Source organism: Hetaerina americana, unplaced genomic scaffold (genome assembly GCF_022747635.1).
Source record: "Hetaerina americana unplaced genomic scaffold, ioHetAmer1.1.p SCAF_12, whole genome shotgun sequence".
NCBI lineage: Eukaryota > Metazoa > Arthropoda > Insecta > Odonata > Calopterygidae > Hetaerina > Hetaerina americana.
The window spans coordinates 12,689,614-12,714,110 of record NW_027286292.1 but is presented as its reverse complement, the minus strand read 5'-3'; the positions used below and the strand labels follow the sequence as shown (position 1 = coordinate 12,714,110).

Genomic DNA, 24,497 nt, shown 5'->3' with positions numbered 1-24,497 from the left:
TTTCAAATTTATTCACAATATTACACATCAATATTTTGTTTTTAATTTTGATGTGAGAATGGATTGTTTACCCTGTAGTAATTAGTGATTACGAGGACTTGTGCGAAACATTCTTTAATGGTAGTCTCTTGTAAGTAAATGTTGTTGTTTCATCTTTTTCATATTTTGTCTTGATAATTTCTCTAACTTGTTGATGCTGGTTGTGCAGCACGTTTTCATTTGCGTTTAATTAATTGACCAGATATAATCAATATTTACTTAATTTGCATAAAGTTGTAGGCGTAATGGAGGGAATGTGAGAAATGAGGCTAAAAGAAAATTTAAAATCCATAGCTTCCTTTCGATCACTAATTGAGATTGGGGTAATAGACCAGTATACTCATTATGGTCTCACTCCCAATTTTTATTGGTAGGACCAGAATGAAATTTGGAAAGGAGCTAAGCCCATGAGATATAATTTAGGAATCCTCCTTGATTTTGTGGTGATACTTCGGTACAATTTTTACTTGTATCAGCCATTTACCTTTTTACCCCAAAACAAACCCTTGGTATATATTTAACCTTTTATTCAAAAATACCACATTATAAACAAGGACATGTTAAATCAGAATCTTTAGTATTTTGTATTTTTTACCACATTTTGATGGTGCATTTGGTAAATTTAATTTAGCACAGAAACTTATTAATGAGTAATAATTACAAGACTAATGAATGAACAGCACAATCAGCATATGATGGAAATTTCTAGTTCAGAAATGTAAATGTCTTGGTTCAATGAGCATTTATTTATATGTAGAGTTGCCTGGACAGTAAACAATTTTGTATATTTGAGGATTGTGTAAATTGGAGGTTTCACTAAAATTGAGGAGAATTAAGCGTAGGTGATTTGGAAGCAGAAAGACAAAAAAATTACCTATTGCAATGCTACTTTTATGCATCAATTTTCCCTTTACCAAATTGTCTGTTTAATTAACGAATTTAAATCAAGGTCATAGCCATAAATAAACACCATGAATATTCATCATGGTCTCTGCATTAATCATGATTTTACATCACATGTTTGTACATATGTATTTTATAGTCTCCAGTAGTTGCATGCAATCAAAATTCTACTATCACTTGGGCAGCATTGGTTTTAATGGTTACCAGGTTTGATGCCCAATTTTATAAATGATTATGTCCATGTCAAGTTTAATTGTTTGAAATTTACATAATAGAAATGTATTGTGGAATTAGCAACAGTTTTGTTGCTGAAAGTGTGAGTTACTTGCTTGTTATAAGTGGAAAAATATGGAAAGTTAAATGTGACAAAGTTAAGTGAAAAAATCAATCTCACAATCAAGTTTATAAACCTTTATAAACTGGTTACAAATACAGTAATGTAATCAAATAAACATCTTATTGTTATTGACAAGGTATGTATAATTTTGGGGTAGAAGTTGTATTCAACCCTGGTGTTGACATTCTGAACAAAATCACTGTTTGGTTCTAAGTACTCATTATGCCAAGCAATTCCATTAAATGTGCCAGCTCTACAGTTTCATTTGCTTTTATCAGGATCGCAACTTCCCTCCAACAGATTCCTAAAGTCAAACAAGAACCAGTAAATAAAGGTAATTATGGAAAGGATTTATATCCTCTTGTTTATATATGCATGGGTCTGAACTCACTTAACGGTGTTGGACCTACTAACCCAGGCTGTGATTCCCTGCTTTGTGTCTGAGGTCATCTTGCCTATGGCGTTGCTATTCAGAATTAGTTATGCATTAAAGCTGGTGGTAGCACTAACTTCTAAAAGTATCAATTAATGAAAATATGTGAACTGCCTGAAGGGTTGCTCTAAAACTGCTATGCACTTGCTAATGTATGGCACTGGCAATGGTGCCCACCCATCCAGGAAATTTGGGCAATAGGTTAATCAGAGAACACCTGGAAATTCTTACTTTTACATGTGAATTTCCTTTCTGTGTGCTGCTCCTCCTTAAGCTCTTTATGAGAGCGAGCACGGCAGCTAACTGAAGGTCTGGGACAGGAGCTCACATGCCAGCAACAAGAGCAATGATGAAATTTTTCCTATATCTTATGAGATGAAATTTTGTTCTTCATACTACATTTACCATATTTGGATTTCAGTTTGCATCTCAGAATCTTATTTTGTAATTAGTGATCTTTATACATACAATTTATGGAATTTCATCATCTCAAGTCCAAAATACCCAATTCTACTAATCATCATGGCTTGAAAACAACTGGATGTACAACATACTGGGTGTCTATTTTACCAGCTTCCCGTCCAGAGGGCCTTGGTTTGAATCTGTGGGAGACAGGATCTTTCTGAGGTATTACAATCCCTAGTTGAGTTGCTGCTATGTGGAAATCTCCTCAAGTGGAGGATGTTGTCTCTCAGATGGGATGATATATTGTGGACTCCTTGGTGCTTATCATTAAGAGTAGGCTAATGCTGATGCAAATATTCTCACCACCCTTTCTCTATTCCCTGAAAATCCTACCGCTACCAAATTGCTCACTCATGCCCGCATATCCTCAATGGTACAGATGACCTCAGCCATTGGTCACCTTACTTGACAACTGCCACAACTACTGCAGAACTGATTGCATCTTTTATGAGGAGGTATCTTCTCTTCTTCTTCCATCTCTCATATCTCTCCCTCTCAAAAGACAACTTCTAGGGACTTCAGGGAATCTGTACTTGGGCTCTATAAATGTGTATGTTTTATTTAGTGGTGAAGTCATTTGCTCCCCTTGACATTTCCCTTGTGTCCGTACTGCCTGAGGATGAGTTAATGGAAGGTTTAGGCATTCTTTACTCATGATGAAGAAGATTAAAAGTATCAATTAAATTTAGACTTTGGCTTATGGGAAGCTAACTCTTAATTTTGAATCTTTTGAAAGGCTCTCAAGTTGTTTGGTTAAATTTCGGAATGATGTAATGATATAGTTAAATCTTCCAGAATATTTCACGCTTTGCTGTAAGATTTCACATTCCATGTATGCAGTTATATTCAGACATATTTCAAATAAGTGCTTTCATCGTTGCTTCTGTCTTCAACTCGTGGTCACCTCATATCAAGCTTGGTGATATGGGAGTCAAAAATTCAGACTAGGGCAGCCAATTTCTTTCTCTGTGCTATCTGTGATATCCCAGGAAGTTCTAGTATAGAAGTTTAGAAAATTGCATATAACTTGGATTTAGTAGGGGGTGTCCAAAGGCATAATCTGTTTTTAAACCAAGGCTATATTGTTAGTAGCCAATGGTACTGTGCATTGGGCTACTATGCCACCTAACATGGATTTGCCAAGTAGAAAAAGGTAACAAAATCCAATGGATTATGATAGCATATTTCCTGAAAGTGAGGGCATAAGGGGAATAAGTGCTACCGCACTTCTCAACTCCACATAACAAGACATTAAATACATTTGTAATCCAACAATCTGCATTACAGTAAAATATTTTTCACCTCCCAAGTACAGTGGAACCTCATGCAACCAGAATAATTCCTTCCACGATATTCAACTAAGCAGGGGTTTAATTTTCAAAATGCTGCTTACATTGGCAAAAATTAGTGTGAGACTGTTCTCATTTGCTTGTGGTTGGGAAACGCATTCTGTTCTGTTGGTCTGTGTATATGTATAGGTTTGCATCGGCATCTTCTTCTAGAAGGGACCCGTCTCATCACAATAAAAAATCTGTTGTGGCTGATAACCCTCAGAATCTATCAGCTTCTTGAAGTCACCAATGAAGTTCTCTGCTTAATTTGAGTCAGATCTTGCTCCTTCACCATGCCTCACAATGCCATGGACGACAGTTCTTTCTTAAACTCCTCGAACCACACACAGCTTCTTTTAAATACTTCTTCATCCAATGCTGATCCTGGCATCTTCTCAATGAGGTCGGTGAAAATCACTTGCGCCTTCTCACAAATGATTTTCTCAATAATAGTGTCCTCAATAAAATGAATTTCCACCAGGTTGAGCCAGGAACAATTGAAGGTCATTTCATCTTGATTCATTGTTTATGAGAGGTCATTTGTTATTCTTTATATGCGCATAGATAATTTAACTACAAGCAGAAAGGCTAGTGGGTACTCAAAAATTGTTTAAACTGTAATATTCAAAACTTTATCTGCACATAACTACATGTATTCTTTTCAGTTTTTGCATGATAGCATGCTATCATGCAAATTTGACGTTCACTTCCAAAATATGTGCCAGTTGCTCTATTTTTATTTCTCATTCCGATTCCCAGCATTTTTGCATCCAGTTTCATTTGAGAATAAATATGTCATTTGTTCCCATCTTACTTGTCAAGCTAAGGCATATATACCATGCTTCATAACCTCAATTGTATTTACAAAATTGTGGACAGGTTCTGATTCTTACCAGGTATTGATCATTTTCAATTGGGGAATTCGAATTCCAGTTCAATTGAATGCTACATTCAGTAGTTCCAAAACAGCGGCAAATAGTTGGACCTACAGATCAGGAATTTGTTTCTGCACTTATACTGTTAATCAGCAAGGCTTTAAAGCAACCTTATCTGAAGGTGTGGTCACTCATATGAACTTTTTGCACAACCATACCATCAAAACCTATTTTAATTTTCTTGTTTTGATAGACAAATCATGGGAACCTGGGAATATGGCTCAACAATGCTACAGCAGCTGTCAGTTGTGTAAAGAATTCAGAATTAAGTCTATGAATGTTCTAAAGAGCCATCAATTTTTTGTGATGGTCATCCATTACTTTACTGGAAGGAAAATAGTTTTTATTTACAGACATTTTATGCATTAAATATCTTTCACATTAAATTTCACCTTCAGCCTTTCTCAATATTATGATTTAAGGAACTTCACTTCGAATTAAAAGGATTCTGACTGAATTGGAAGTATTTTCCATAGGTCAGTCTTGTTTACATCCGCAGAGTTGCTTCCAAAAATATGCTCTCTCTAAGGCACTTTTAGGCAACCTTCAATTGGGCTCAATAAGGCTTCTTGAAAATATTGATGAAATGTATGTTTACCTAATGTTTATTTTCTTCAGCAAATTCGTGCATACTTTATCACAATGTTGTTTACAGGTTATTGGGACAGTAATTGTCTTTGACGTACTAGCACTTATTCTCAAAGGGTATGATGAAAGTTTTCCTCCTTGGGTGTGTGAGAAACCTAAAAGCATAGGTGCAAATTTTATGGCATCTGTTTAAAATCCCATTGCTAAGCTAATTTCTTCTCTGCAACGACATCTGTGTAAGACAGGTGTATTGACATGGGTATAAGATTATTTATGGCTGTTTTCAATGGCAAAATAGGAAGAGACAAAGAACTGGTATAAGGGAAAATAATGGGTGACCAAGAGGTAACAACTTTCAGGGCATGGTCACTCCTTGAAACCTGCAGGGCACCTTCATATTCGAATTGTCTAGCATCCAGAAAATTTGGTAATTGAATCGGAATTCCAGTATTTATTTCTATGGGAAAACTAATTTTCTGGGAATTTAAAACCAATGGAGGAGTTTTAAAGTATCTTCTCACTTTCAACTTGGCATGCGATTTTCTATAAATGCCCTAGTGGCACCAGGGTGCCAAAAAATAGTGCATATAGTGTGGCTTGTGAATAAGCAAAAAATTTGTTTTTAATGTACTTTTTTCTTAATTTATTGTATACATTCAGATTTGAATGCTGTGTATCACATACGTTATATTCACCAAAGTGCAGCAGTCAAAATGCCCCTGTCCTGTGGCATGACCCCACCTGTGAGCACATTGACTAATGTCATTTTTTCCCACTCAGCAGTATTTTGAGTGTAATGAAGTGGCACCAAAACAAGAATTTCTGAGTCATACTCTGGAAATGATAGTTTTGGTGCTTCTTAGGTTTCATATTATTACTATGTATCCTCAAACTACATCATCCAATGCTTTTTCAGGCCATCCCTAAAATCTTAATTAATGCAAATTGATTGTCTTGAGGCAATGCTCTTAGTGATGTGGAGTTGAAATGGTGAATCACTGAAGTAAGACTTTTTATTGCGTTTTGATTATATGTAGCTGCAAAGTTTCGGAGTCAAGTATCCATTATTTTTTGTCCTGCGCAGTTGTTTCCACTCGCTGTCTTTGCGTTAGATCAGTCATTACATCCCTCATAGGCAGTTGTATTTCACATCAACTTTATCAGCATCAGGGTATTCCTTATCTTGATTTGAGGGATGGTTGAGGCTGATACTTGGTAGAAATCCATTTATAAAGCACAAAGAAAAAATCAAAGGCTTTGCGTTTCTACAGGAAAGAGTTAATTGTTGCCAACTAGTTTCCTGTGTTGGTAAAAGCTAGGTGTATTCACACAAAGTTAGATAGTCAGAAAAAGCCGAGCATTTTACAATTTTGGGAAAATGTAATTTCTACCTGATCAACCAACAATTGCTGCTCCACTACAAGCATCAAAAAGAAAGCAACATCATCTTTAAAAATATGAAGGTGTGATAAAATTAATGCAAAAAAGATGTGATGAGTGCTATAATTAAATTAGCTAAACAGAGGTGAGACAAGCAGCTATGAAAAAACTAAAATGGTTGTAACTTATTGCCCATATTGCCAGAATATATCAGCATATGTGTGAAACGTTTTTAGAAACTGCATAGTGTACTTATTTTATTGTTGTGGAGTATAAATGACAAACTTCGTTTAACTTTCCTCTTTTATTAACACCAACCTGATAAAAGACAAATAATGATACCAATACTGAGTGGTTCTTGCTTTTTTCTTTTAGTAGTATTGGGTTTATTACTGTGATAATCCAAGAATGAAGAAATGAATACAAAACGTTATCATTTACCTGGTGGGGGACACTTATATTTACATTAGCATCCTGCGGCTGCTCTCTGATAGGTTAAATGGATCTTAGGACCGCGTAACTCATAGGTAATTCAGGCCACCACAGAAGCAGATACTGGTGATGCCTACAAGTGGTCAATACTGGGGTGAGCATATTTAAGATAGGTAATCATTCACTATCGTGTGTGTAGCAAGTGAATTTCTCATGGCTTTTTCTGTGTAAAGACTCCACTAAAAATGGACCATGCTGGATTTGTGTTGATGTGACTACTGACTCGTGGAGGCTCAATGGGCCTGCTAGCATGATGTGGTACTCAATGCTTACTTTGTGGAATCCACTTTTTTTCTCACTTATAATCTTCTGAAATTTAACAGTTAAATAAGCTACTGAACTCGGATTAAATAATAGAATACATTTCTTAGCCTTATTCTCTTGGCTTGTTTTCTTTTTAAGTAGATATTATTTGGAAGTAATTTTCAGCCAGTATGAATTGCATGAAAATAATTATACAGTGGAACCTCGTACAATGGGTATAATTTTCATCGCGTGATATATCTCGTAAAGCAAAACAATTTTCCCCATATAAATTAATGTAAAATACAATGATGCATTCCATGCCAAAAATAATTAATCATGTACTAGGTTTATTCAAAGAAAATTGTGTGCGCAATGTTTAGGATTGTGGATCATGTTCATCTGTCCTTTTATCATGGAATGAACCAGCCATGAATGCGAACTTGATTTGAAAAAACAAAAAAGAATCAAAATAATTAGTTGATTATTAATGGTACATTCCGAATTCTTTTTTGCTAGTAATCTGTCTAGAGACATTTGTTTTGACTGATGCTTCACAATTTTATGAATATAAAATTAGTGCACGCGTAGCCCCGGGCTTATTAGGGTGATGCTTCATATGCACGGCACGTTGCAACAGTTTCCCTTGACCACATCACATTTAGCCCACTCTTCTGGACTTGACATTTCTTTAAGGCTTATGGGGTTTCTGAAAAACAAGCAGGGGTTTAATTTTCTAATTGCCGTAAGTGCTATTTTGTGCCTAATTGGCACAAAATAGCAACATGAGACAGCCGAGACAGCTTATGGCTGGGCAATACATACTCTTCTGTTGTAGAATGGACATGCATAGGCTTGCTTCAGTATCTTCTTCCAGAAAAAACCCAGTTCATCATAATTTAAATCTGTTGTGGTAGCTTAGAATCTACAAGCTTCTTTAAGTTGTTGATAAAGTTTTCTACTGCCCTTGAATCACAGCTTGCTGCTTCACCAGACCTCACAATACGGTGGATGATGGTTTTTCTCTAAAACTTATCAAACCACCCACAGCTTCCCTTAAGTATTTCTTTGGCCAATTCTAATTCTAGCATCTTCTGAATGAGGTCAGCAAAAATTGCTTTTGCCTTCTCACAAATGTTATTCTCATTAATTGTGTCGGATTGAAATTGTTTTTGTTAATCCATATGAGAAGCAAACTTTCAGCATTGTTGAGAATACGTAACTGCTGCATAGATATTCTTGTCACTCCCTTTGCAACATCTATTTCCTTAATTTTGTCCTTGTTCATGAGGATAGGGCAAATCACTGATATTGAAAGATTGCAAGTGCGTGCTAGATCAGCCAGGCTCACCTCGTTCTCACTTTTCAGTGATTTTAATTTTCATTTTAATGGTTATTTTAATTCTCCTATCACTGTCTTCTTGTGGCTTTTTCCTTTGGAATGTTTTTGAAATTTCACAAAAATATTGAACTTCGCATCAAAAAATCACTAATGGTGCAGTAGTTAAGTATGTAGTTAGTAGGTGCATTATTATAGGCGCTTCTGTACTTCATATATGTTTCATTTAAATTAGGGGAATATTTTAAATATTTATTGGTCTTGAAGTGTAATGTTATATCTGATGGAATGAGAAATGGGAGGAGTATAAGGAAATGGAATGTAAGACATTTATATGGAGTGAAAAGGAGTACCAGGAGGCAGTTGATAAAATTTTGAGGCAGGATAAAGTTACTGGTGCAGCAGAAGGAAGGTCTGAGTGTATCAGACTAGGAACAAAGACAGCAGTCAATGAAACAACAGGACCCATTAGCAAAGAGAATATTAGGTAGTCATAGGTTGTGATAGGTGATTTAGGAGATGGATGAAAGTATGAAGCAGAAGAACATTAGTGCACATTTAGGGAAAAAAAGTACAGAGAGTTGACTGAAGCTGAAGTGAAGCAGAAAATAAACTGAACCAAAAACTAATAGAGCTGAAGAAACATGGGGAAAGGAGTTGTGCATGGATATTGATTCTACAGAGACAGGGTGAAGTGGAATTTCTCTATGGAAAGCAGTATTTAAGGAAGGAAAATCCATTGACGCAGAGATGTAACAGTAAAATAATTGATCAAAGAAAGAAGGTTTTAACAAGAACAATGGAAAGAGCATATAGAGGAAATACCGAGGTCAGGAGAAGATCAGTCTGGGTTTAGTAAGGCAATTGGTACATGTGATGCCAAAGCAATAACTAGGTCATCAGTATAAAATGAGGATGCATTTATATGCTTTTGGATTTTATAAAGGATATTGGTGGTAAACTACCCACACTTAATCAGCCGTTTGCATAAGACGAGTAGACTGGAGAGAGAGATAACTGATACATAAACTGTACGCTCATACTGCAAAAGTGCAAAAAGCAAAGGGAGAGTTGAAGAGGGCAGCACTAGGCAGGGGAGGAAGGCAGGGATATTCATTATCACCTGTTCTTTTCAGTATACATGTGAAAGAAATGGTAAAGGAGGCATGGTTAGGGCCAGAGGCAAGAGTGAATGTAGGTGAAGAACTTGTCAAATCAGATTTGCCGATGATCAATTGAAGTCTAGCACTTATTAGTTAGCTAGTCTGCCAAAGGTTCGCAATCTTTGCTTAGGTCATTCCAGAATCAGCATGATAGGTATAAGATGAGAATTAATCACAGGAATTTGATGGTAATGGGATTTCCAAGGTATAGGAAGGCTATGATAAACATTAGGGTACTTTAACTAGAACAGGTAGAACTTCACTTACTTAGGAAGTATTAAAGAAGAATGTGGGCAAAGTATTAAGGGCATGAAAGAAGATTTCTGTTGGGTGAAGAAGCTTTTTTACTAAGCAGTTGGAGTGTATGACATGCACATTGAGTAAAGGCATAAAGACTCTTAAAAACTACAATGGAACATAGTTTAGTATGGCATGTAAACTTGGTCATTGACAGAGAGGATAAATGAAGATAGGAGGCTATTAAGATGTGAGTGTGGATAAGAATGAAGAAATATAAATGGGCAGAAAGTGAAGTTCTAGGCATTGTAGGGGTAGATGACTTAAAGACTTGACTTGAGATTTTTGAATAATGGTAAGACATATATGTAGATGAAGGAGACACTGAGAGGCAATGTAGTGCTGAAGAACGTGGTAGAGTAGAAAATGCTGGGAAAGCAAGGATGGAGAAAATAAATAGGCATTTTGGATTAAATTAAGTGAGGTATAAAATATTTAAAGCTAAAGAATGAGTTATTGTAACATGTAACATGGGGTTTAAGAATTTTTGGTTTAATGTTAGCTTTGGCTTTAGAGCTCACCCTGACTCTGTAGATTACTGTTATTAAACATGTTTTGTATTAATCATTATGAAAGGACTTAAATGGCCCTATGACCTGTGAGGATCAGGGAACTGGAAAGAATATGTGCATTAGGATATCTGTACTATAAATATACCTATGCTACAAATGCTGGGAAAGCCAGAATACATAAGCAAATGAAAAACACTTGAGTTGAAAAAAGTTTGATGTGATGGAAATTGACATGGTAGATGTTGAATTGAAATTTTTGGTGGGAATTTTTGGACCAAGTATTTTCTGTCTGGGGGAGTTTTTAAAACTTAAATTCCCATAGAATTTATGGGTTTTCCCTTATTTTCAGCCTTCTGACAATTTTGTTAGGCAGGAAAGTTATTGATTATAATGAATTTGGTTATGTGACTACTCTAAAGGTTCCATGTTACATAGGAGAATTTTCATTGCGTAGGCTAGCTTTGTGGTATTGCCCCCAGTCCTGGATTCATCTTCAGGTCAAAACGATGGCCCTTAAGGTTGATGCGTTGATATTGCTGATGATGGGTCTTAGGGTGATCCCTTTTGTAGACCTTGGGTACTCAGTATAAATGTGGTGGTTTGGCTGCTGATGGAAGGAGCTCTGTTGGTCTGTCACTGAAATGGATGTAGTAGAAATAATAAAGAATCAGAAAAATGTTATTCATGAGGATGGGTACACCCTTACTTTGATGTAGAAAAGAGTAATTTAATATCAAACGAAGAACAGCCATTCAGGGTGCCCGAGGAATGCCAGACACCAGCATGGCCAATCAGTGTGTTCCAGGCCAGCCAGCAACACCCATATATAGCAGCCTCATTGCAATGCAAGTCACTTTGACCTGAAGATGCCTCCTGGAAATGGGGGTAAAACCGTTTTCCACAAAGCCAACCTACACAATGGAAATTTCTGAAGCAGCATGGAAACTATCAGACTTACATCATGGAAGCCTTAAGAATAATGAAAATACTCTTGTCAATCCTGAGAATCATGATAAGTTGACAATAGCTTGTCCTAATGCCAGGGACATTGGGGCTAATTATCAGAAGTATTGAAAAGACAAATCATTAAAAACATGGATTCTTACCATGCTTAATTTAGGGCAGTATTAGCAATTAGTCGGCTGTGCTTCCTAAGTGCTCATTACTGTGTGTCACTTACTTCACCCACCATGAAATAACATCACCAGCCGAACCCCTTGCATGTGCCATGCTCTAATATTCTCCTTTCCCATGAATTTTGCACTCACGGCCTTTGCTTCCCCTTTCATTTTTGTTTCCTCTCCCATATAGTTCCCCATTGAGCTATTTCTCTGTGTAAATAGAGGGAATGATCCCATGCCCATCACTGGTCTAGAATTAGTTGTGATGAGGACTCATTCCTAATTATCCCTTTTTTCATAGCTGGGACTGTAAATATTGGCACTAAGCTAATAGGAGGCAGGCGAGGTGAGTTCATTGCTCCTGCATTAACTTTGAGTGTATGGATAATGGTGAATAATGTTTTGGAAGGGGCAGCCAGCATTTTGCCAGCTTTTTTTGCTAGAAGTTTACCCTGTGATGCTCTCCGACAGTGTCCAGTCTTCATGAGGCAATTTTATATGTGAAATAACTGCTGGATCTTGTGAGCAAGGGGTCCCAGGCCACTGAAATGTGTGGAGTCATAGCTCTTTACTTGTTTCAATTAATTACATGTGTGAGATTATGGCTAGAATTCAGTAAAATATATTAATGTTTTACGAGGGGAAGATGAGATGCATGTCAAATTGCTTATCCCTGTGGAGACAATCCTCTTTACTTCCCATGGAGGAAGGGGAGAGGTTCGAGTGTATGCCCTGAAGGCTGAAACGTGGAAGCATCATCATGGCTGTAACTGGCTCATATAGGCATGCTTTTCTAAGTGCTCAATTGAAATATTTTGCCAAAAATTTCTGAAAAAAATGTCCCCATAAGTTGCTAATAAATGACATTTAGAGTAGGTTTTTGCTCATTTGAAAGAAGCCAGGGTTGCTACATATTTTTAAAATCTGGAAAATTGGGTCGATTAGTGAAGAAAAGGAGAAAAAGCCTTGGAGGAAGGAGTAAGTCCTGTTATTTGAACATTTTGAGCCTTTGAGGAAATAAGTAGACCAAAAATGCTGCTCTGGCTTAGATAATCCTGAACCAGTTTATCCAAGCCTAGAACAGTAGCTTGCCTGAAATTAAAGGAATTCAGTTGCTCATGTTGCTGTATAACTGCAATGTTAAAAAAATACATTGCAACGGAATGGGAAAATTCTGGCGAACCATGTTATTGCTCAGAGGTAAATATCTTGACCAGAATATTTGAGTGCACATGTAACTGGTGAAATTTCTGCTTTGAAAATCGCAGTAACCCTGGTAACAAAAAGAGCATCAGCCTAACTTAGGTGTGTTTTTAATCATAATGGGGGGATCGAGATGGTGCGGGGGCTAGCGTACTGGCTTCCCACCCAGAGGGCCCGGGTTCAAATCCCGGCGGTGTTGAATATTTTTCAGAGGTATCTCGATCCCTGCTTGAGGTGCTTTGTGGAGGGCACTTTGAGTGAGTACGCCGTCCGTCGGATGGGACGTTAAGCTGCGGACCCCTTGGCGCCTTTCGTTAAGAGTAGGCTAATGCCGACGCCGGGTTTCTCTCCACCCTTTATCCTTTCCTATCCATCCCCTATGGCGCAAATGACCTCAGCTGTCGGTCGCCTCCCCTCAAAACTACTACTACTTAATCATAATGGACCGAGTACTATAGTTACATTATAGGGGGGCTCACAAATGCAAATATTATTGCTAACATTAGAAAATGTTGAACTGGGTAGAAAATCTTTCAATTATTTAGTTTTAACGTTCTCTTCATTAATAATGTTGGGAAGGAGAAATAATACTTAATACTAATTCCTTTTCCTCTGATTATCCTCCTATGGATATAACCAATAATCCTCACATAATACTAATACAGCCCTCAAATTGTACTTACTATGCATGCAAAGTTAACTTTTGTAATGTTTCTTATATATTTTAGTTGAAATAAATACAGTAAAGAATCAAATATTGTTATTTAATCTCAAAAGACTATATTTTGGTCATAAAAAATTATTTTTTATTAATGTTTTTTTGGCTTGAAAACCTAAAAGAAAATCACTCTAAAATATCTAATTGCCGATTACCATGTTGATGGAATATTATGGCAGTTCCCTGTGTGTTAACATTGAATTCAGCTCGCCCAGAAATCTGATAATTTGTTATGATTAATTGAATTCCAGTTCTCCCACTTTCTTAATTTGGTTATTGATATTAATTGGTTAAAAATTCAATTTCTATTTTTTTTACATTGCAATTATGAAAGAATCTGGGATGGGTTCTCATTTCTGTTGAGATCCCTCAATTTTTCATGTATTGTGGTGGCTACTGAACATTTCGTGAGTCAGTGGAACATAATGTTTGAATGCCATGTACTACCATAGATTATCCTGTTAGACATGAATAAAGTAATTCACCATAAAAGTGGTGGAGTAAGGGGATTTTATTTCAGAAAACATTGACATAAGAAGTGCAGCAGCTTAGTTCAATTTTATATTTCCAATTGTTGCTGGCCATGCAGGGTACTGTGGTGTGGAATAATATTAAATTGTGTGATTTACCATTGTTTTCATTTGCTCAAGCATTCCATGTAAAAATTAATTTTTCTTTTTCTTTGTGGAGTAGCAGCAGTACAGGGGATCAAAGTAACTCCTATTCCACTGGAAGTGTCAAGCTAATGATGCGGCCACCCATTCCAAAGTTGACAAATGGATGCAAAAGGAGAAAAGTGGATAGTTGGAAACCCACCATGAGCGCATTGCCACTTGCAGCCTTCTCAGATAATTGGAACATAACTGAGCTCAGACTCAGCACAGAATTGTGAAGTGTGTTGCTGAGCCCATAGAACCACCAGGATCTTTTTTATGATCTTTTCCTCCTTTAGTGTTGTTTGCAAAAGCTTCAGTCTATTTGTCAAAAGTGTCTTTGGATTTGATTTATTAATGCTATTGTTGTTGGCATGTGGAATCTGTAGTTAATTAAAACCATTTTTTATTTGAATGAAAAATACTTTTCCATCAGTAGTTCTGTGTACTTAATGTAGTTTAAGACTGCGATGTATTGTGCTCAAAGAGTAATCAATGTAAATCTCCTTTTAAATGAATGTGTTATGCAAGTTCTTTAGTTATGCATTGATGGATATATGTTATTGTGGCTTCAAGGAAATGTTATGATTGATACACTCCATTTCTCTGTTTTAAGTGAAACTTAAGTGTTTGGTGAGATCAGATAATTTGAAACCTGAACACCTCAGAATGTAACACCTGAGACTTAGGTGCTGGGTATAAGTGATATTCGACTGAATTAAATTTTTTAAAATGTGGCGGCAATTAGTGAACAGTGCTTCTCAAGCTTGAGAAATAATATTGCATAGACATGGCCCTAAATTATAACTGTGATATAGGAAATAAATGTGGTCGTCTTTCATGTTAATGAAACCATGGAGCACCATGCAAATTACATTGCCGTCTGTGACAACAGCGTGTGATATTTCACCGGTTCAAAAAGCTAGCAAAGTATTCGACTCCAGAGTTTGGTGTTAAAAAGTAACAAGAATGAATAATTTTTGTACATTATAATATTCTTCACTTGAATCTTGATCTATGTCTGATTGTTTGTAACTTGCTATTTTCTAGTGTTCAATGTGGAAGATTTCTGATGTTAAATACACTACCAAGTATGACATAAATTCTGTGATATAGTTCATCAAATTTTATTTCTGAAAATATTTTGCTTACTCTTATCACCCTTGTGTCAAGAGATTTCAGCAGCGTATGGATTAGTTTTAATCATGTTTTGGTAAATAACCCAGAACTGCTTTAATAAAATAGCTCTCATATTCTATCTATTGAATCTTTTGAACAGGGTTTTAATGTGAACTGATTGCATTTTTTTAGTGCCCATAATTTAATCTGCATTTGTACAGCCTTTACTTCTTCCCATTCATATCTTACACTAATATCTTTTTCAACAACTTGCTTGGTGAAGATCATGAAGATACGATAGCATGTATTGTTATTATTGGTATTCTATCATTTAAGATAGGTTTTGGATGAGCACAAACTGTACAACAATACACTTCTTTACCTCTCCTAACAAAATATAACCTGATATCTGACACTATAATAAACCCTTCTTCAATCGTGCATACTTCCGTTCTTTCAAAACTAACAAATACATCGTAATTGGATTATATTCTCATCCCTAGTAGTGCAATGACATCACATGTGCCTCTCCCCTTTTTGAACCCAAGCTGATGATCCCCTGAGTAATCACTTGATCTATATCACATTAACTATCCATCATCTTATTGATGGTCTGAAATACCAGTTTAGTTGAATTAGTTTCCTACCTCAGTTTATTATTCAACTCTTTGTACTTTCTTCTGCCTAAGTCTGTTTACATTCTTCCATTTCCTTGTCCTTTTCCTATTTACTGTTTCTATTGTATCATTAACAGATTTCAATATCCCTCTTTTGGTTCGTTTCAATTTTTCTCCTCTTTTGCCCATCTGCCTGTCCTCGGTCAGAATATTCACTACAGCCTGTTGGTTCTCCTTTCTCTTCATCCTGGTTAATGCTTCTACATTCTATTTCCTCAATAGAATTCCCTGTATAATCCTTTTGAATCTGGCATTACACTACATTAGTACTATATTATGATCTGCATCCGATCCTGTGAAACTGCAATTTAATAATGCTGATCCTTAGTCATTACCTTCATAACGACTGATATTTTTCTAATTCCTTATGCATTTCCAATTAATAAATATATTGTGTATAATGAAGGATCTCAGGTTATCCCGGCGTATGGTATTCAAGAAGTTCTCTCGGGTTTCCCTCCGGGTCAGGTTGCAGTATACCAACGTTTCGAAGGCTGACTCTGCCATCATCTTCAGGGTGAAGTGACTTCACCCTGAAGATGATGGCAGAGTCAGCCTTCGAAATGTCAGTGTACTGCAACCTGACCCGGTGGGAAACCCGAGAGAACTTCTTGAATATTGTGTATATACTGCCTATTTTGGTTTTTAAACCAAGAGTTCATTATGATGTTCTTTGGAAGAACTCAGTTGCTTTCTTCCTGTGGTCATTCCTTGTTCCTAATTTGTAGTCTCCTATATCATTACTGTCTCTCCCATTCACTTACCATCGTGTTCCAATCTTCATAATTAGCAATTGTTACCCCCAGGAGCACCCACAATAATTTCTCCTGATTGATCATACACCCTGTCAATTTCTTCCTCCAGAGGACTCCCAAGGATATTGATTCAGCTTGTGCTTCCTCTTTAATTATTTTCTATTGCTCTCTTGCTCAATGTTTACTATGCTCTTCCGTAACTTTTTTTCAATGTCCTTAAACTTGGATCTATGACCATCATTGCATATACAGGGTTCGTCCGGAAAATAAGTGTACTGATTTTTTCCCGCCGCTCCAGGCGCGCCCAGCACCGCTCTGACGGGCTGCGATTGGAGGGGGGTATGTTGGCAAGCAACGCTGAAAAAGGCAGTCGGCTCTGAGCTGTGGTGTAGTGAGGAGCTCTGTTAACGCGAACCTCCACGCTCGACCCACGTCACGGAACGCGATGCCGAAGTTTTTGGAGCAGCGTTATTCCATCAAATTTGCGGTAAAGCTTGGGAAATCGTCTACCGAAACTGTCGGTATGATTAACCAGGCTTACGGGGAGTCAGCCATGTCCAGAAACATGATCTTTCGGTGGCACAAGATGTTCGTGGAGGGCAGAGAAGAGGTCGACGACGAACCACGGCCTGGACGCCCATCAACGACACTCACCGACGAAAATGTGCGAAAAGTTCGCGATGTACTGAACTCTGATCGTCGTCTTAGTGTTCGGATGATAGCAGAGCAGTGTAATCTTCGAAAACGAGTCGCCCGCGTCCGGCCAGCGATCAAAAACATCTGGCGGCTGCATCACGACAATGCGCCGTCTCACACCGCGCTTGTCGTGTCGGACTTCTTGGCCAAGCACGGCGTGGCAACGCTGCCGCACCCGCCCTACAGCCCGGACTTGGCACCACCGGACTTCTTTCTGTTCCCGAAGATAAAGAGGAGTTTGAAAGGAACGCGATACGGGACTTTGGACGCCGTCAAAGAGGCCGTGACGACGTGTCTTCGAGAGGTTCCCGATGATGCCTTCGCGGGAGCGTTCCAGGAATGGGAACGCCGCTGGAACAAGTGTATCGACTCACAAGGGTCCTATTTTGAGGAATATTAGCTTAAGATATGTAAAAGTGTAATAAATTTTTTTTCCTGAGCTCAGTACACTTATTTTCCGGACGAACCTTGTAGGATAAATTATCGAGGTGTTTTTCTGTTGCCTTCCCCAATGGTGTTTTTAATGGACACTGTCATTCAAAAGGCCGATTCCAGGGGGTTTGTAGCTTTTGAAGCTACCTCACTGAGGAGCAGGTGCTGTGTGGACTACCTTTTGTCGAGATCTTACCCTTTGACCCATCTGGCCTAGGCGATCATATCGGGAGCAATCATCATTGCTCCTGACTTAGTTGTGTTGAAATCAAACTTTTTTCTGTAGTATAATGACTATGGCTGTTATTCACTTTTTTGGAATGGGAATCATTACTGATTGGATAATCTTCCAGCCTAATTCATGTCTCATAAATGCTACAAATAAGGCCATTAAGCTATTCAACATAATTATAAACCACTAAGTACGTGAGGATATCTTTCCCCATGGCCTTTTTTTAATTCAATTTCCCTGAATGATCTTAATATCTTGTGATTAATCATACCTGAACCTAAGCTATTTCCATCAATATATTGTTGAAAGTTGCTAGACATTTCTTTACCATATACATTGGGAATGTGTAATTTCCACCGGTAATGATTCCTTTCTGTGCCTATTAATGATTTCCCTGCACCATATTTGTTCTTGACCACAGATTTTCCTGGTTCCTCACAGTGCGTTCGCTCGTATGTATAGTGAACCCTCACATGCTGTGCATATCCTTGCACTGCTTTTACCTAAATATTTTTTGTTGTATTAGTTTCTTGTCTCAGTTTTTAAATTATTTCTTTGGACTTCCTTCAACCTAATTCTGTTACATTCTTCCATCCCTTCTCTCATCTCTCTCCTTAATCATTTCATCAGTGTACCAAAGTTTCCTTGACCTTTACCCATGTACTTTTCCTGTATATATTATCATTTTCTGGCTTTTAATATCCCTTTTTTGGTGTTCTCATCTGGCTTCTACAGTACCCATTTATCTTTTTTCAGTAAAAAATTTGTACACTGCTAATTGTGGTGTTTTAACCAAGCATTAGTTATGACAAAAGCATTACCCCAGCTGACGTCTATAATGCTTTCTCTTTGCAATCACTCCTTGTAACATCCCCATCCTCTCTTTCATAGCTCCCTTAACCCACCACCATGTTCCAAATCTCCATCACCATCAAGTGTTTCCTTTCAAGTACTCACAATCATTTCCCCTAGGTTGATTGTATTATCGTATCGTTGATTGTGTATCGTGTTGTAGTTATTTCTTCCTCCTAATGATGACTTGTTGGCAAGTCAACTTAAATAAAGGCCAAGTTTTTTGATTCAACTTTTACCTCTACGAATAATATTTTGTCACTCGTCTGCTCTACATACTATGTTTGTGCCTACCTTTTTGTATAATATTACTACCAACCCACTCAGGCTCTCTCCGCCTATGCTGTGCATTAACTATCTCTCCAGTAATCCTTGCTATCCTTCCAACTAACCTCGCTAATTATGAATATATCTATTTAACCTTTCTCAATTTCCCAGTTCATTATTTCTATTTTCCCTGTCTTTAACATCATCTCAACATTCCATGTCCTTATTATAACAGGTTGTCTTATTTCTGCTGCTTTTGTTGATTCTGCCTTGCCAGAGTTTCATGTGATGTTTAGTGTGGAAGCTTTGCCTCTTCCACTGCCAAGCATGAGACACGGCCCAGTAGACCAAATTTGTTGCTTCGACTCATTCTCATAATGTTGTTCATCATGTAATCATGGCAGAAATATTGCCTTTGCCGACAAGAAACTTGCCCTTATCCCACCGTAGCTTGAAGGCAGCTATAGCATCAAGGAGAGAGGGCTTGAGGATTTTTTCAAGAAATCAAAAAGAGAATGTACATGATCAGCACTCAGGCTCATTGATTTCAACCCTAACATGGCAGGCCTCAATTCACAAGAAGTAAGTGGTTCATTGTAGGGATGTGTAGAGCAACCTTTTCAAAAATCAAGATTCAACCTTCAATCGGGTCTAATGTTCAAGGGAACCATTAATATGCAAGTGTTGACATCCACTTCGGAGGTGCAAGATGAGTGGTGCAAACCCCTTATTTTATAGATTTTAGCCCTGGCTTGCAATTGGTGTTTTGTGGTTTAGAGTAGACATATCGGCTTTGTAGGGGGGCTCGGGCGGCATTGATGAATTTTGCTTGGTCGCGAGGAAGGCAGTTTGGGATGGCATGGTGCAGCCTCCAGTTGGTGAAGATCTTCCTCATGGATTGCACTCTTTTCTGCAGTCTTTTGAGGACTATCACATAAAGGTTACTGTTCACTGTCCTGAAGCACCAACCTTTAGTGAATTGTTGTAAAAGACTTATTTTTGCGACAGACCATGTATGAGGTATACAACTTATAAAAGCCGTGCCTACTGTTTCCAATTGCTTGGAATTAATTTCAACCAATGGCATTGATTAAAAGTTAATGTTTTTCTTTTGCCAGCCCTCAATTAACTAGAAGCGTCGTGCATAAGGTATTAACTTCACTCTTGGCTAAATCTTCTGTAGCATCAGAAATGGCATTGATCGATACTGATGCTATTTTCTGATGATGGCTGTATTTTTGGAATAACTACTGATGCCATTCGAAAAATAACATCCGTTGGGAATGGAAGCATATGGAACCAGACCGGTTATGAGTATATAGCCGAGTATGAGTAGACTAAGGAGGAGCATCCTTGTGCATCCAAAGGAACACCCTCATGTGAAACTACACTACCAAGTTTTGATCAAAGCCTGAGCATTCATATTTTGTTATTTTTAACAATTTTATCAAGGACTGGCTTCCAGCTCCCGGATGTATATTTGTCAGGATATTCAGACCATCCATCTTAGAAGAGACCACCACCAAAATATCAAACACTGACTGCAACCTTGAAATCATCCACGGCTGCAGCATCTGTACTGTATCAGTTGTGTTGCAGGGGAACCTTGAATCAGCATTCAACACTTAATCAACATATGTACAGGCAGGCAGGTAAAAGACAGCTTGTGCTTTCACCTTGACATCCTATCATGGAACCATTAAAGCAAAGCTCAGTCCGATGTGCAGCATCTACACAATTGAGCTCTATGCTATCAAGGTGGTTCTCGGTGTCACCAAATGCAATGCTTTATAATCTGTACTGTCTCAATGAGCACTCAGCAATGAATTTCCCACCATTTAATCCTATCGTCCTGGAAACAAAGTTGTCCCTTCTCAACCTCAACAATAATGGTGTTGAAACATCTTTTCCATGGGTCCTAGGACACATGGAAATTGCTGGAAATGAAACATGTAGGGCTGATTCAGCAGCTGAGGCAGCCCTGAATGCTACTGACCAAGAACCCTCGGTGCTACCAGCTGATGACCTGAAAGTGGCATTAAAGAACGTATCCCAAAAGCAGTGGAATGTTACTGGGAATGAGCTTTGCACTGAGAATTCTAAGACTTCTTTTTGGTCACTTTCTGTCAAAAGGACACTGAGGGAAAAGGTCTCATCACACAATAGAAAATAAGGGCACTGTACTCCAACACACTGTTTCTTCTTCATTGAAGATAAAACACCACTCTGTGAGGACTGCTATACCCCATTGATCATCAGTGACTCATAGGTGGTGAATAGTGTGAAAGACAAGTCACATATTTGAAAAAAAAAAGGATGTGGCTCTGAAAGCAGTGAATGGCCATGCTTTGGTATGTATTGCTTCTCAGTATAGAAATATGAGTATAATTAAGAAGTGTAATGAAATAGGGAAACACTTGAAATCAATTTGATGATTGTGTGTGAGAGCACCATGATTTTGCCAGTGAAAAGTTCTAGGGTCTATTGCTGAGTAGCAGTAATGACAGTTGCAGGAACTCTTATCTAGACAAACTGCTTAAAAATATCTACCAGTCAAAATTTGTGAGGAACCGGTGATAAATCATCATTACTTTTCATTTTAGGCATTTTTATATTTGTTGGAAGTGAACCATAACCTGTTGTGCCTTTTTTATTTTATTTTGGGGAAAGGCCATATTAATATTTGCGAATTATTTAAATATTTATTTTGAGGTTAAATTAAAGTGTAATATTTTTACTTTGCATATTTATGTTTCGCTTATCTGAATACAGCAACATATTGGCTCTTTCAAGTTATGATTTTGAATATCCATGAGTTTCACAACAGCCTTTCAGGCTACATTCCAAGGGATAAAGAGTTGGATGGCCTAAAAGTGAGTCTTCCATCCTCAGAGCAGGATATACCTGTATTTCATTTTCATATTACAGCTCCTTCCATTGCAACATGACATGAAACACACCTATTCCTTTAACTCTTCGGTTTAATGCATAATTATTTGCTATTTCCTTTTATTTAGTTTGATGGATATCCTTGCTGAGGTGTGTGCTTGCTTTCTTCAACAACGACTAAGATTCACCTAGGCCCCTCTGATAATGAGTGGAAAATATGTTGAATATAAGGTTGGATATATCCAATTAATATATACTTATAAAATCTATGCAACTCCTACTAATGACTTAGGTAACATTTTTTCATTGATATATAACCTCTTAAATATTTAAAGTAAGTATACCTATGTGTAACAATATAGGTGAATTCTGGTCTGCTGAGGCTTGGGTTCACTTTTTCAACGCATGCCTTCCAGCCTGTTAAATGTCAACTCCTCTTTCACTCTGACATATGTTCTGGTAACTATTTTGTTTCTTTTGTTGTTATCGTAAAACTTTATACCAATAAATTATATCCTTTCATCTTCAACTGATAGCTTGAGCAGTGATGTTACATCATCTGTCTTGCCCCACAAACAAACAGAACATAAACAAGAGCGTCAACTTGCTTGCCTTTGGGTTGTTTTGTCATTCAAGGTGCACACCGATGTTACTCCACTGAGACCAATTCTCCACCAAGAGGCTGAGAACTATGCTGGTCCTGCCTTAACCAAAGCACACTGTCTTTTCCTTTCATATATTGCTGACTGCTTACTGCAGCTGTCATTCTGACACCATGTATTGTTATTCCCAAACAATGAAGTGGCTTGATTCCATTAAACGTTTATTGGTTCAAAGGCTAAGTGCAAAATACAGTACAAGTTTTCTCTCTGGTCAATTTCTCTCCCCTCATTGCCTGGTCCCATTCCTTTTCCCATTCTTAGGCCTGACATCAGGTGACTCAAACATTGCCCCAGTGAACATAAATCATCGACTTTCAGGTTAGTAATTATTGTTGATATATTACTTTCATTTGTCTCTTTCAATATCATGCTATGTTGATTTAATGGAATAAATAGATTAATATCATCAACTGCCAGCTTGCCAGTGGCAACAACATTAAGATATTAGACTGAGTTTTGACTTGCTCTGTTTGGAGGGCAGTTTACCAGCAACATTGGAGTCTAGCAATATAAGGTCACATGCATTTAATCATAAGAGTTCATGGTGTATTCATGTAATCATATAAAGTTTTTACATATACAATAAAATATTTAATTTACCACCTTGGGTATTTTTCCATGCAGTTAGTCAGTAAATAAGTAATATGGAATTCAATTTGTGTATATACAGTGGAAACTATCTGCATGAAAACGAATTACACAAAATTGGTAACCACACAATTCAGGCATGATTAATCCCAGCTTCCAGAATTTTCTATGCATATTTAGTTATTTTACATGAAACAATGCTTAACACAAAAATACTTAAAGTCTTCAAACAGTTTGAAACAACATTTTTAGCCTCAATTCCTGTAAAACTAATCATCTCAACAGCAAGTTCTCTCAGAGCCTACTTTAAAGCCCTTAATGTGAATTTTCAATAGTACTCCAGCTAGGATATTCTCACAACTTCACCTCTCCCAAACCTTTCAATGGTTAAGGTTAATAACAGTGTAGCATCATCACACTATTTGTACCCTGATCTTTGAGAATTATGGATGTGAGAATCACAATGACTTCTTTCTGCTGCAGTAAACAAATTCCGCTAACTGCCTTCCTTAAAATTATGACAAAGACTGGTAGGTGAAGCATGTTATCAGATGCTATTGGGTATTCACAAACTCCTCCTGGCTCTTAGGTATCAGGTTGTTAAAATTTCTAATAATTGTTCTTTTCTGCCCTGAACACTCAGTTGATTTCAAACTTTGAAAAGCAGTTAACCTAAAAATTAATTACTCACTATACTATCAAAATGCAGTTCTGCTAAATTGAAAATTCAGGTCTTACATGTGAATGATACAAGTGGTAGACTTAAAACTGACACATGCAAAGAATTTGCAATATAAAATTCCACCTAGTAAACAATAATAAAACATATTGACAAATTAGTAACTGTGCTTTAAAAAGTAAGTTTTAACCAGAACTGAGATATCAATATACTTCCAACATGAGTATTTTAAGGTGGAGCTTATCTTTTTTAGACAGATATGAGCCAAGAATACTCTAATTTCTGGTTCTGCATCAAAGGCAATGGCTTACACTACGGAAATGATTTGAATTCTAATACTGGATGGAGGAGCATTTAAGGCCAAGGAATTTTACATGTTTCTGGCATGTCAGGGAATGATTCCTATGATATGAGATTAGATTGGAAAACTTATACCTTGCCTAAATTTCTAGAAGAATTTTCAGTGCAAGGCATTTTATATTAATCATGGTCAACAA

The 24,497-nt window shown here is 37.3% G+C and overlaps 1 protein-coding gene across 5 annotated transcripts in view; it reads left to right on the top strand.

Moving 5' to 3' along the window:
* The window catches only part of LOC139685696 (tubulin monoglutamylase TTLL4-like), a 75,182-nt gene extending 59,797 nt beyond the window's left edge, over positions 1–15,385 (top strand). For 2 of the 5 annotated variants that reach the window (XM_071582694.1, XM_071582693.1), the window contains one exon: positions 14,193–15,385. In XM_071582694.1, the coding sequence (XP_071438795.1) occupies positions 14,193–14,391 (199 nt within the window). In that variant the 3' untranslated portion in view covers positions 14,392–15,385. Of the gene's footprint in view, positions 1–1,557; positions 1,614–11,879; positions 11,925–14,192 lie in introns of all 5 variants that reach the window. The other 3 variants (XM_071582695.1, XM_071582696.1, XM_071582697.1) reach the window with 3 other exon arrangements.
* Positions 15,386–24,497: the final 9,112 nt, after the last annotated feature.